The 14,293-nt window shown below is 40.9% G+C and overlaps 1 protein-coding gene across 1 annotated transcript in view; it reads right to left on the bottom strand.

Annotated features, from left to right (window-relative positions):
* LOC139722712 (uncharacterized) overlaps positions 1–14,293 on the bottom strand; it is a 40,447-nt gene that overhangs the window by 14,500 nt on the left and 11,654 nt on the right. The window contains exons 2-3 of the mRNA XM_071634003.1: positions 4,897–5,132; positions 4,144–4,278 (exon numbers count right to left, since the gene is read on the bottom strand). Coding sequence (XP_071490104.1) covers positions 4,144–4,278; positions 4,897–5,132 — 371 coding nt within the window. The remainder of the gene's footprint in view (positions 1–4,143; positions 4,279–4,896; positions 5,133–14,293) is intronic.

Genomic DNA, 14,293 nt, shown 5'->3' with positions numbered 1-14,293 from the left:
TCAGTAATTGCCGGCAGTTGCGCCCGGTGCGCCCCCTCCCCTTGATTTTCAAAGCGAAAAAATATAGCTACAAACGGCAGTTTTGGGACTGTAAAATGTCAAAATTTTCAAGCTCGCTCGCTTCGCTCGCTCGCATTTAATCGTTATGCAGTTCTCCTAATGTTGCTGTCAGTAATTGCCAGCAGTTGCGCCCGGTGCGCCCCCTCCCCTTAATTTCTAAAGCGAAAAAATATAGCTACAAACGGCAGTTTGGGGACTGTAAAATGTCAAAATTTTCAAGCTCGCTCGCTTCGCTCGCTCGCATTTAATCGTTATGCAATTCTCCTGATGTTGCTGTCAGTAATTGCCAGCAGTTGCGCCCGGTGCGCCCCCTCCCCTTAATTTCTAAAGCGAAAAAATATAGCTACAAACGGCAGTTGGGGGACTGTAAAATGTCAAAATTCTCTTTAATCGTTATGCCATTCTCCTGATGTTACTGCCAGCAACTGCCAGCAGTTGCACCCGGTGCAACCCCCTTAATTTCCAGAGCATATATATATATATATACATATATTATCATATATACCTACAAACGGCAGTTTGGGGACTGTAAAATGTCAAAATTTTCAAGCTCGCTCGCTCCGCTCGCTCGCATTTAATTGTACAGTTATGCAATTCTGATGTTGCTTCCATGAGGTGCCCCCCCATGTCTTGACCCACGGTACGCCACTGAACACCCCCCTCTAAGATATCCTGGGTACGCCTATGGTTGCGTGTATGATTGCTTGTTATCACACAGTTAAGGATGCCGGTTTGTTGGGAGCTAGTCCACTGTATGAGACATAAAAGTAGGGTTCATTTTTATGTGTGATTGTCATCAATGAATATTTGTACTCACTTTATATACGTTTCTCTATCCGTTAAAGTGCGCACGTGTGTGTCACACACTAACACACTGCTATAGCTTCTGACCAAGAGTATTTGAGGTTTCTGGGACTAAAACTGAATAAGGACTTTCTATAGCTCAGTCGGTAGAGCACCGGGTTAGGAATCCGGAGGTCCGGATCCCGAAGGAATCCCATTTTCTTTGCTCAATTTTCCACAAATAACTAATATTCATTCTGGTCAGTTTTTCTGTTTGCGTTTGTTACATTTAGTACTCCTGTAACATTGCACTGTGTTGCACTATTATTATGACCAAATGAATAACAATTACAATAATTTTATAATAATAAAAATAAAATTAATAACAATAATAATAATGATAGTAATAATAATAATAATAATCATCATCATCATCATCATCATAACAACTTCTTGCTAAAAGAGGGACATTCTTTGGGCTTTTATAGGGATTTAGTTTGTCATCAACGATTGTGCTGTACTCACTCTATACGCTTCTCTGCCCGTATGATACATGGTAAAGGCCGTGTCACACCATTCCGGGCAAGCTACGTGGGCTTGTGGCGAGGAGGTAGTTTCCACCACGTAGAAGATTTTCAGCGGGCGAACAAGAATGTTTGCAATTTTCATTCATGCCTTGTCATACCGTACGGGGAACGTCTGCGGCTTGACTTGCGGGGAAACAAATTTACTCCCCGGAGCTCTCCTCAGTTGGTCCGCACGTGGCAGTATCTAGCGCGTAGTTGCTAGGAGGTGCTCACGCAAGTCTGATTTAACCGCAGCCAAGTTTTGAGCATGACCAAAACTTTTTCCGGGTGAGTCGCGGGAATGCCCGTAGAGGTCCACGCAGAACGCCAGTAGGAGACCCTTAGCGGCAGTACTTCCCAGGTAATTCCCACGCAGGTACTTCGCTGTCCAGTATGCAGCCAAGATAATGAAATTCTGTGAGATTTCAGCCATTCCATTAGAGGAATTCCTTCACTGAGTTGTCAGCCCCCACGCGATTGGTATAAAGGTCACACAGTATACTCGCAAGTATAACGCGTCCAGCAAGTAAGACACATGCGCTGACTCGCACAAATCCTTTTCCGCCCTCAGGAATGTCCGGTATGCTAGAAAATCCCTACACGTAACAAGCCCGAGTAGCTTGCCCGGAAAGGTGTGACAGGGCCTAAACACGGTTGCGGGTAAAAAAATATGCGTGCGCACCTCCGGGCGACTACTTTTGAGATACATGCTAGGTACTGTCATGTGCGGATCATCTACGAGGACCTCCGGGTAGTCAAAATTGTTCTTTGGAAGTCGCACGCAAGGCTTGTGTGACACGGCCTTTACATTCTTTGTACCTCAGTAACAATGGCTTTGAGGACAATGCATATTACAAGCTCTGCTTTTTAGTTTCCCCTCTTTTTTCAATAATTTTCAACACTACACAGGTAATAGCGCGTATCTGTAGACTTCTCAGTTAGAGTGTGTGTGCGGCATACTTGCCCCATGACACATCTTGAATGTTATTTAGCTGTAACGACTTAACCCATGAATTTGTAATATAGATAATGCTTTGTTACCTATACAGGAAACTGATTTATGATTCTATGCATTTTTTCAGCTTATATACATACATCAATATCACGCATATTCAGATACGTATCAAAACCCACACTCTTCAGTCAATGGAATCAGCTTGACTACGTGAAAGAAATGTTTAATGAATAGGTACCACTGTTTGATACTCCGTTACATCTAAAATAGGCCTACTTTGATGAGAAGTAAGCTTGTATTGTAGGAAGCAGTGATATTTTTATTCCGTGCATGCATGATCAATAATTAATAGAAATGGATATGAGAGGCAAACACACACACACACACACACACACACACACACGCACAATCACAAATGCAAAGACCGCATACATACACAGACAGGTACACAATAAATGTTATTCATTATCAGATCTACTTTTATCCAGTAGGCCTATGAACACTTTCTAAAGTGTAACTAAGTACCCCCATATGCTGAAACGACTTCGCTCATGTTTGCGTGAGTGTTAAAGGGATGGTACAGTATTGGTGGAGATGAGAATTGGGCTTTTTACTTTTTGCGAGATACCAAGAAAACACTTATGATATAATGCAGAGCATACCATTTTAAGAGGATTTCAAAGTTTATTTGATGAAAATCGGGTTTGGAATGACTGAAACATCCAAAAACAAAGTAAAACAAAGTGATCGTAATAAAGTGTGGGTCACACACTTTTATTAGAATCGCTCTTTTTTGAATATCTGGAATCTCAGACATTTCAAAACCAATTTTCATTAAATAAACGTTGAATTCCTCATAAAATTACATGCTCTTTCATATTTCATGAGAGGTTTCTCATTATCTCACCAAAAAAATGTTAGAAACCTGAAAGTAGGTCTCAACCAAAACTATACGATCCCTTTAAAGGTTTTTGCTGTTTTATTCATTAAGACAAAAACCATTCCCACAAAGAGAACATGAGATTAATGATACATTTGTTTACTTAAAGGAACAGAGGTCCGAATATTGAAATGTGGATTGACTGAATTCAGCAACATACTAGAACGTATCAGTGAACGTTTGAGGAAAATCGGACATTCCAAAGTCTCGATGTAGCCATCGGTGGAAAAGGAGACTGCTACAATTCTCTTGAAGTTATTGTTGGCAATGTTATAAAGGAAATTTTACAATTATACGGCTACTATTTGCCCTTTCTAACACAATGGAAGAGAAATGCTGCCCATTTCAGCTATTGGGGGGGGGACTTAGGAATGCCCAACAACAGTCGATTTATGCACTGGCGTATATAGCAATTTTACCCAACTTTGATCTTATTTTGGAAGCCCCCCACCATCTCCATTGTAGCCGACTAAAGTCATAGTGTACAACTGAATAGCTCTTTAGTCGCGAATGCGCAAAGTCAAAGCAATGTCGACAAATGTCCAGTGCACCAGACAATATATCATGGGCATTTTTGCCCGGATAAGCCCACTCCGCGTTTTATTTACGAAAGAATATTTTACCTTAATCCGGATATGGAACTTATTTTTGCTGAGGTATAACAAGCAAACAAGAAGAGCGAAACGCGGAGTCGAATATGTTGTTTTCCGTCCGCCATCCATTACCTATATAACGGACAAAGTATCTAACAGTCTGACCAATCTTGTGAATCCATGTGTAATAAAAAAACAATAAAGATGCAGTAGAAAAGATAGACTGTGAAGTTAGACTATACTCACTTTAGTGCTTATCACCTTCTCCTCTACCCACATGGTTACTACGACGCTGCCGTCATTCAATTTCACAGGGAACTGCTCGCCGCCACCAACCCGTCCAATAACGAAGCTAGCTGTCACCATCTTTTCATGAATATTCTGCAGAATAATAGTCGTTCAACTAAGTTTTATTTTAGGTCTACAGATATTTAGATATCGGCTTTCTGACTTTCATGTTTTCCAGGCATGAAAATAAGCCAATTTCAAACTGATTTAAAGTTTAGATCAAACGAATTCATATATATATATATATATATATATATATATATATATATACAGAGAGAGAGAGGGAGAGAGAAAGAGAGGGAGAGATATTTCATATGACATATTATATTTCGGACATTTAATGACTTTTGTGAATGTGCATCACACACACACACTCACACTCACATGGATACATGATTGTTTACTGTTGAAAAAATAAATAAATTACTCTTAAACAATTCCTTTTTTTGCCCTGGCTGGGAAGTAATTATGGGATGTGACTTCGGGATACGCTTGCAAAATTTCTTCATTATATCAGTTCACATACTCATTTATACTGCCTAAAATGGGGGTGATTTGATCTTTGATCAATGTGTTAGATTTTCATTTTTTTTTTTTGGTATCATCATGCAAAGAAAAGTATATTGGGACATTTAAAAAGTGTTATCAAATTACCTGTAATGTTACCTAAACTATTTATTTTCATCAAAAAAAACCCACCAAAAAACATACCTTGTGCACACCTTGGATGTCATCATGGATGATGAATGTGACTGTGTGCCTCTCTCCCGCTGTTACATGTTTGGGTATGTAAGGTATGCAAATGACCCGTTTCTCGGAAAAGAAAAACTCCGTGATCTTTGCAGTAATCCACCATTGACAGAAATGGTTGACAGTCAGCACTAAACTTTCTTTACCCAGACGTACAGAGCCGTATGTGACAGGAACCCGGGAAAACTGTTCTGAATCTGAAAAGAAAAAAGGAGAGCAGACAAGCAAATGTCATCTTGACTCAAAATATTTGTTTTCACGATTCTACACTTTCTTTGAAAAAAAACAAACAAACAAACAAACGCTTGAGACCTACTTGGTTTGATTGTTTCCTTTCACACAAAATTTCACATAATTTAGTCTTTTTGAAATGGCATATTGTTTATACAGTGTATATTTTTGAGGAGGAATCGTTGCGCAACAATTCTGTTTTGTAATTGTGTGTTATGAGAGATGCAAGTCTGTATAATTGTCACATATCCCGACGTTTGCAATTCTGTTGACTACTTGTTCTATAAGATTAGACGTTAAGGGCCGGCGTTTGATTACGGGCATAAGATGGCACTCCCATATCTGGACCATAACAGTCTTCGGCACCTGCAGGTACCGAAGCGTGTGTGTGTGTGTGTGTGTGTGTGAATTTTCATTCGGACTTAAATGCCCCCTTTCCCCTAAAGTCAACATGGATCAGCAGAGGCCTTGCTACTATACATAATATCACCATCCAAATGATGTTCTCTTGCTGATTTATTAGAGGTTGACTCTCAAGAGACTCTATGCAAATTTCATCGACTAAGCTAGTCTGGGCATTATGATTGCTATCTGAATTCTGTTCTTGCAAATGTCACAAATGTACACACTAGTAGTTATATACATGTATTATGTACTGTATGCATGGCTGTTTTAATGTGTATGTACACAGGTTGACCAGATTAATGGAGAACATTCTATGTGGTATAGATATAGTACATACAGGCTGACCAGATCAGTGGAGAATTTTCTAGGTGCTATACAATGTAGCTATACAGTACATGCATGTAACAGGAAATACTTTATAGCTCACTCAATCTAGAATGATTTCACCCATTCCAGAATGTTCTGGGAAGTGCTTACATGTTTGGCTGAGTGAGGCACTGTCCCTGTAGCCCAATGTGATTGGTAGTTAATTTTGGCAATGATGTTATGCAGTGAGTCATCCAGGTTTCCTGGAACTAGGACTTGCTAGTATGTTCATGTATGTGGCCCCAGGTTGGAGAGAGTTACAGAATGTGCTAGAAAGGGGTGAATGGATAGTATATAAGCCAGAGAAATTCTGCAGTAGGCAGAGTACCTAACACCTCTGCTCTGAGAGTTACGTCACTTCTGGCTCTGAAGCGACTTGTTATAGTCAGTCCTGTGTTACCTGCTGACCTGTTATGTTTGTGGAGATAAGGCCTGGGAGACATTTTTGCCTGCAGAGAATTAATTTGCCTTCATTGGGATAGACTCCATGTTTTTATGTCAATGGACATTGCTACGGCAAAGCTGTGACGGGCTGGATTCCTAGCTGGACAATATAAAGTGAATCATTCAACGCATCGATTGGACGTGGTGGTTGGATTCTGCACATTTCGCTGTGAACATTATACCGTGGATCTATTGTGGACATATACCCTGGATTTATAACGCGGACTATTGTAACCTGTGCCTCTGGATTTACGTCGAAGGAATCTTTCATCGGTGCATCGCGGATCATGCATTTGTGCATCGAACATCGTATCTGGACATTACCAGGGAACTGTAGCAACTTTGAGATCTAAGATTTGGATGCATGTAAGTGATTCCATTACCGATTTGTAATTGTTTCTATTGATCATTGTTGTACTGATGTGACGCCGATTACCAGTCTGTACCCACAATATCACTGTTAATAAACCGCCTGAACATCAGTTGATTGTTTCTTTTGTGCGATCATTCTCAGAGTGATTTTGGTCGTAACAAAATTGGGGGCTTGTCCGGGAGGTGAATTTAAGCCAAAACTTAGAATTTGGAACGTTCCGGAATCCAGAGTATTGGTACAGACAAAATATCAGTTGAGTTGATTGTTCAATTGTATATTGTGTGTATTACAGTGTGACAATGTCAATCAGTACAATGGATGTTCAGGCATTTGTTCAGAGGACAGATTTGTCCCTCAAAGATTTGCAAAGGTTACGCAAATGTGATTTGACTGCTATTGCACAGCATTTAAATGTAGATGTTCCACAAGGTGCAAGAAAGGCAGAGATTCTTGACTTAGTAGCTGGTCACATGGAGCTCAAAGAAGAAATTGACACTCCAGATCGAGCTCAAATTTCAGATCAAGCCAGGCTTGAGCTTGCTAAATTGGAAATGAAGGAAAGAGAAAGAGCAAGGGAATTTGAACTGGAGAAAGAGAAGATGAGACTAGAAATGGAAATGAAGGAAAGGGACAAACAAAGAGAAATTGAAATGAAGAAACTTGAAATGGAAGAGAAGAAATTTGAAATGGAACAGAAGAAGTTTGAGGTGGAGCAACAAGTGAAATTGCGTGAGATGGAATTGACTCATTCACAGACTGTTGGAAATCATGAAAAGGCTCCCTCTGAATTTGATTTGGCCAAGAACATTCGATTGGTGCCAAAGTTTGAAGAAAACAGAGTTGATGCATATTTTGTGTCATTTGAGAAGGTGGCTAACAGTTTGAACTGGCCACAGGAATTTTGGCCCTTGCTCCTTCAAAGTGTGTTTGTCGGCAAAGCAGCTGATGTGTACTCATCTCTCTCTGAAGAGCAATCACGTGACTATGCTACAGTCAAGAAAGCAGTGTTGAATACTTATGAGTTGGTGCCAGAGGCATACAGACACAAGTTCAGAAATTCGTACCGCAAACCAGGCCAGACACATGTTGAGTTTGCTCGTGAAAAAGAAATGATGTTTGATAGGTGGTACAGATCCCTGAAAGTGGATCAGGACTTTGATAACCTACGTGAGGTTGTTCTCTTGGAAGAATTCAAAAAGAGTGTTGCTTTCAGTGTGAGGTCGCATTTGGATGATCATAAAGTGACAAGTTTGCATAAAGCAGCCTTGATGGCTGATGAGTATGAGCTGACCCAAAGAAATGACAACAGACCACCTTTCAGGAATTTCTCTGGAAACAAGAGAGACAAAAATCAGTCGAGCAATCCAAAGAATGCTGGTCCTGAAAAAGGCACGAGTTCTGAAACTTCATCGGCACCAAAGCCTCAATCTGACAAAGGGTCCAGTACAAGTGCAAATGTCATCAAATGTTTTCACTGTAACAAGACAGGGCATGTAAAGTCACAGTGTTGGAAGTTGCAAAACAAAACAAAGAAGGACTTGGGATTTGTCATGTCAAAAAGTGTCCTACCCGAAGACAGTGTCCCGTTCAGTGAAACACAGGCCATTGAAAGTCAATCTCCCAAATTCAAAGATAGGCTGAAGCAGGTGGATGAGAGCTATCGTAGCTTTTTGTTTGATGGTGAGGTGACCCCATGTACTTCTGGTGAGGCAGGTAAGCCAGTGGTCATCCTGCGGGATACGGGGGCCTCTCAGTCGTTGATGGTGGATGGTGGTATGACTTTTCCACCAGATAGTGCAGTGAATGCAAAAGTCTTGATTCAGACTGTTGATGGCAGTTATATGTCGTGTGACCTAGTTTCTGGTCCTGTTACTGTTGGAGTTGTTCCTGAGTTGCCGATGGCAGGGATTGACTTCCTGTTGGGGAATGACTTGGCTGGGGACAAGGTGGTTGCGTCTCCAGTTGTTTCGGATAAACCAGTGGTGGTTGCTGAAACTGAGCAGTTGCAGGAGGAGTTTACTGGGATTTTCCCAGATTGTGTTGTGACTAGGTCCCAGGCTCGTAGGGCTGTTCAAGATGATGCGGATTCTGTTGATGTGGAGGAGAATTCCGTTGTTTGGTTGGCAGAAACCTTTTTCAAGGATTTGAATGATGGGATTGCTGTATTAGGCTCCGAGGCTAACAGTGATGGGCTGTTTAGCAAGTCTTCCTTGGTTGAAGCACAGCAGGCAGACTCTGAGTTGAAAGGCTTGTCTCAGACGGCGTGTTCTGAGGTTGAGGCTGAAAAGGTCCCTGAGTGCTATTATGTCAAAGATGGCATTTTGATGAGGAAGTGGAGACCTCCCCATAGGCCAGCTGATGAGGATTGGACGGTGGTCCATCAAGTTGTTGTCCCTCCTAGTTACCGCGGTGAGATCTTGAGGATTGCTCACGAGTTACCTGTTGGCGGCCATTTAGGCGTCAGAAAGACAAAGGATCGGATCATGAGGCATTTTTATTGGCCAGGGTTGAATGTGGATGTGGCTGAGTTTTGCAAGACTTGTCACACATGTAAGGTGGCTGGAAAACCACAGCATTCAGTGAAGCCGGCGCCATTGATTCCGATACCTGCGTTTGAAGAACCATTCAGTCGGGTTCTAGTTGACTGTGTTGGACCTTTGCCTAGGACTAGGTCGGGTCATAAGTACCTCTTGACAATCATGGATATGTCTACACGGTTTCCAGAGGCTATACCATTGCGAAATATCACTGCTAAGACTGTGGTAGATGCTCTAGTGCAGTTTTTCACTAGATATGGGTTGCCCAAGGAAGTGCAGTCTGACCAAGGGTCAAATTTCATGTCAGGCATATTTCAAGAGGTGATGTATCGTTTGGGTGTAAAGCAGCTGAAGTCGTCAGCTTATCATCCCCAATCCCAAGGTGCGTTGGAGCGCTACCACCAGACCCTAAAGACGATGATTAGGGCATTTTGTGAGGAGTATCCCGAGGATTGGGATAAGGGCATCCCTTTCCTGCTGTTCGCAACGAGGGACTCCCCAAATGAGTCGACGGGTTTCAGCCCATTTGAGTTGGTGTACGGTCATGAAGTTAGGGGCCCACTGAAGCTCATCAAAGAGAAATTCATGACTGAGGATGATGAGGTCCACCTACTTGACTATGTGTCAAAGTTTCGTGAAAGGCTTTCAAAGGCTTGTGAGGTAGCTAGGGAACACTTGAAAGTGTCACAAGACTCTATGAAGAGAAAGGCAAACAAAAATGCAAAAGCCCGAACCTTCAAACCAGGTGACAAAGTTCTTGTACTGCTGCCCATACAAGGTGAACCACTGAAAGCCAAGTTCAGTGGCCCATACTATGTCAAAAAGAAACTCAATGAGGTGAACTATGTGATCAGTATGCCAGATAGACGAAAAGATCAGAGGGTGTGTCACATAAACATGCTGAAAGAGTACTATGAGAGAAAGGCTAGTCAGCCGGTAGGCGTAGCTCAGGTGGTAGAAGAGGAAGAGGGGGAAGCTCAAGATGAGAATGGAAGTGAGCCCTCTAGTGCCAGGTTGTCTAACTCAGAGATGTTAGGAAAAGTAGATGAGGCACTAAACTACCTACCTGAAAATCAGAGGAAAGATGTGACTAGTCTGTTACATGAGTACAAAGAAAAGTGTAAAGACAAACCAGGTTGCACCCCTCTGGCTGTACATGATGTTGATGTAGGAGATGCTGACCCTATCAAGCAAAACCCTTACAGGTTAAACCCGAGCAAACTGCAAAAAGTAAGAGAAGAGGTTCAATACATGCCAGACAATGACACAATAGAACCGAGTAAAAGCAGTTGGAGCTCCCCAATCGTCATGGTGCCCAAACCGGATGGGTCTCAAAGATTCTGTATAGATTACAGAAAGGTGAATGCCGTGATGAAAAAAGACTCTTTCCCCATTCCCAGACTAGAAGACTGCATTGGCAGGGTCGGAAATTCTGCATATTGTCAGTAAAATAGACCTTCTAAAGGGATACTGGCAAGTGCCCTTGACCGACAAAGCCAGAGAGATTTCTGCCTTTGCTACACCAGATGGCTTGTTCCAATGCAAAGTAATGCCATTCGGCATGAAAAATGCTCCAGCCACCTTCCAACGGCTGACAAACCAAATCATTGCAGGACTTGACAATTGTGTAGTATACATTGATGACATCCTAGTGTACAGTGACACGTGGGAGGAGCACATTACACACTTGCGGCAACTTTTTGATCGACTCAAGGACGCGGGATTGGTGATTAATCTGGCAAAGAGTGAATTTGCGAAGGCCAAAGTGGTGTATCTCGGGCATGTAGTCGGTCAGGGACAAGTATTGCCAAGAGAAGCCAAGGTAGAGGCTATACTAGGCTTTCCCATCCCCCAATCCAAGAAGGAGTTGCTCAGATTTCTGGGCATGGCTGGTTTCTACAGGAAATTTGTACCGAATTTCAGCACTGTAGTCACCCTCCTAACAAACCTGCTGAAGGGCAAGGCAAAGTACACCTGGACTGATGAGTGTCAAAGAGCCTTTGAGAAACTAAAGGCAGTCCTTGCTAATGAGCCTGTTTTGGCAGCTCCTGACTTCTCAAAGCCATTCAAGGTGGCAATAGATGCTAGCGATGTAGGAGTGGGAGCGGTTTTTGCTCCAAGAAGATGAAGAAGACACTGAACGTCCAGTTAGCTACTTCTCCAAAAAATTGAACGCATACCAGAAGAAATACTCCACAATTGAGAAGGAGGCTCTGAGTCTGAGTTGAGTTGAGTTGAGTTGAGTTTATTTTATTTATACACGGAAATAAAAGCCTGCTTTCAGCTGGACAGCTGTTTTTTCAGCAAGGCCGTGTTTCACATCGAATAACAAAGTATACATACACACGGCGAAAAAAGCAAACATATGCAATTATATACAATAATATATAACAAACACTGAACAAGTTACAAAGAAGATCAATGAGAAAAAAAGAAGAAAAAATTCAGATATTAAAAACAAAAGAGAAAATCAATATACTTCTTTGGACACATTAAGGGATTTTCGCTAACTTCATGATCTCTCTCGAGAAACTTTTGATGTCACTAATTCTTCTTAAATGAACAGGAAGGTTATTGAAAGTTTTACATGCAACATATAATTGGCTATTTCGGAAAAAATTAGATCGAGGTTTTTGGCATCACAATTTGAGTATTTGAGTTTCGTAGAGTGTAATTTTCAAATGATCTGAGTTGAACACTAGAGGACAAAGTTGTTGGAGCAAGGTTATACAACAGTTTGAATATAAAGATTAAGGCTTGCTTTCCTCTTCTTTCTTTGAGTCGGTCGACCTGAAGAGAAGAATAAAGAGTTTCCCTATTGTAACGGGTGCCAACACCTTGCACCATTCTTAGGCATCTGTTCTGAATAACTTGCAATCGATGTAGTTGACCCGAGTGACCAGTCCTCCAGATTACACTACAGTAGTCCAAATGGGGTTGGATTAGAGTTTTGTATAACAACAGGGAGGTATCCTTATCAATGTACTTTCTTATACGCTTGACTGCATGAAAGACTTTAAGCGTTTTGCTTCTAACGTTTTCAATTTGTGGGGTCCATGTTAGGTTTTCATCGAGAATGACCCCGAGATATCTGCATTCTGAAACTCTTTGCAGAGGTGTATTTTGAATGTTAAGATGAACATTCTGAAAATTTCGCAAATTCCGTTTAGATCCAATCAACATAAACTGACATTTGTTTACATTTAACAATAATTCGTTACTTTTAAACCATTCAAGAAGTGACACTAGGTCATCATTGATTGTTTTCTGTAAACAGGACGGATCCTTTGAAGGAAAATATAAACAAGTGTCATCTGCATATAGGGAAAGCGCACACTTCTTGACAGATTTATGCAGATCGTTTAAAGCTAAGATAAACAAAAGGGGCCCAAGAATGCTTGCCTGTGGCACTCCGCTTGTAACCGTTCTACTTGCTGACAAGTTTCCGTTTACCAAGGTTGACTGCTCTCTGTTAGTGAAATAATCACTGAACCAATGCAATGCTTGTGAGTCGAATCCAAGATATCTTAATTTCTCAGTGACAACATCAAAGGAAATCAAATCGAACGCCTTTTCTAAATCCAGAGTAACGACACCAATTACATTTCCATCATCAATTTGTTTACACATTTCATCTGTTAAATACCACAATGCGGTTAAAGTGGAATGACCAGGGCGGAAAACCATGTTGATGTGAACTGAGTATGTCATTTTGACACAGGTAACAATATATTTGATCAAATACAATTTTCTCTAATATTTTGGACATTACTGGTAAAATTGATATCGGTCTATAATTTGATGGGTTGTCTTTATCACCACCTTTGTGGATAGGTGTTACACGTGCCCTTTTCCATATACTTGGAATTTTACCAGTTTTCAATGACAGATTTAGAATGTGGGTCAAAGGTTCGACAATAAAATCAATAGTATCTTTTATGATACAGGCAGGAATTTGATCCAAACCAGTAGCTTTGTTCCTCGAAATATTTTTTGTAACATTCATTACATCATTTGGAGAAATTTGAGTAAAAGTGAACTGAGATCTAATCCTAGATAGATATTGTTGCATATTTTTACCAAATTTCGTATTAGACTCCTGTTTTCTTCTAGCAGCCAAGCTTAATACAAAATGATCATTCAAAGAGGCCGCTATTTTCTTTTGAACCTTTAACTTCATTTCCCTCAATGATCAACTTTTGAATGGGAGTATCACTGTTTTTCTTTGGCATTATACGTCGTATTGATTTCCACATTGCATTTGTATCACCATTATTCCTTACAATGCTTTCAGACACATAAGCTCGTTTTGCTCGCCGTATCATATCAGTTACAGAGTTTCTCAATCTCTTATATAATTTCCAATCCTCGTCGATTTTAGAGCGAAGGGCTTGTTGTTTCATGTGATCTCTTTCACGCATCTTACGTAATATATCAATATTCATCCACGGTGACTCTCGATGCCGTATTCTTTTCTTTCGAAGGGGGGCATGTTTATCCAATAGAGGAATAAACTTATGAGAAAATTTGTCATACGCACTGTTCGGATCTTGACTCACCCAGTACATCATCCCAGCTATTCTTTTCTAAATCAGCCTTAAAGTCCTCCAGATTAAGCATTTTCATATTTCGGCAATATGTAAACTTATGGTAACCTTTCCCAGCCTTGGCTTTACCTAAAGAGCAAACGATCATATAATGATCACTAATTGATAACGGCAGTACATCACAGAGAATTTCACTTTATCCTTACAAGATGAAAACAACACATCTACCAATGTAGCTGTCGACGGTGTGATTCTTGTCGGCTTGTCGACATATTGCTTCAGATCGAAATCTTCAGCTAAAAGTTGAAGCCGTCTCGATTGACATGACCAAGGTTTCTTCATTAAATCACAGTTCAAATCTCCGTAAATTATAACATCTTTTGAGGAAAATTCTAACGACTGTAGTAAAGTTTCAAACTGATCAAAAATCGCATCGTGGGAGTTTGGAGGACGGT

Source organism: Diadema antillarum, unplaced genomic scaffold, assembly GCF_040938485.1.
Source record: "Diadema antillarum isolate AM-2024a unplaced genomic scaffold, OU_Dant_1.0 scf00000170, whole genome shotgun sequence".
Taxonomy (NCBI): domain Eukaryota; kingdom Metazoa; phylum Echinodermata; class Echinoidea; order Diadematoida; family Diadematidae; genus Diadema; species Diadema antillarum.
Note: the sequence above shows the minus strand (reverse complement) of the source record. Positions and strands in the feature narration are given on the sequence as shown.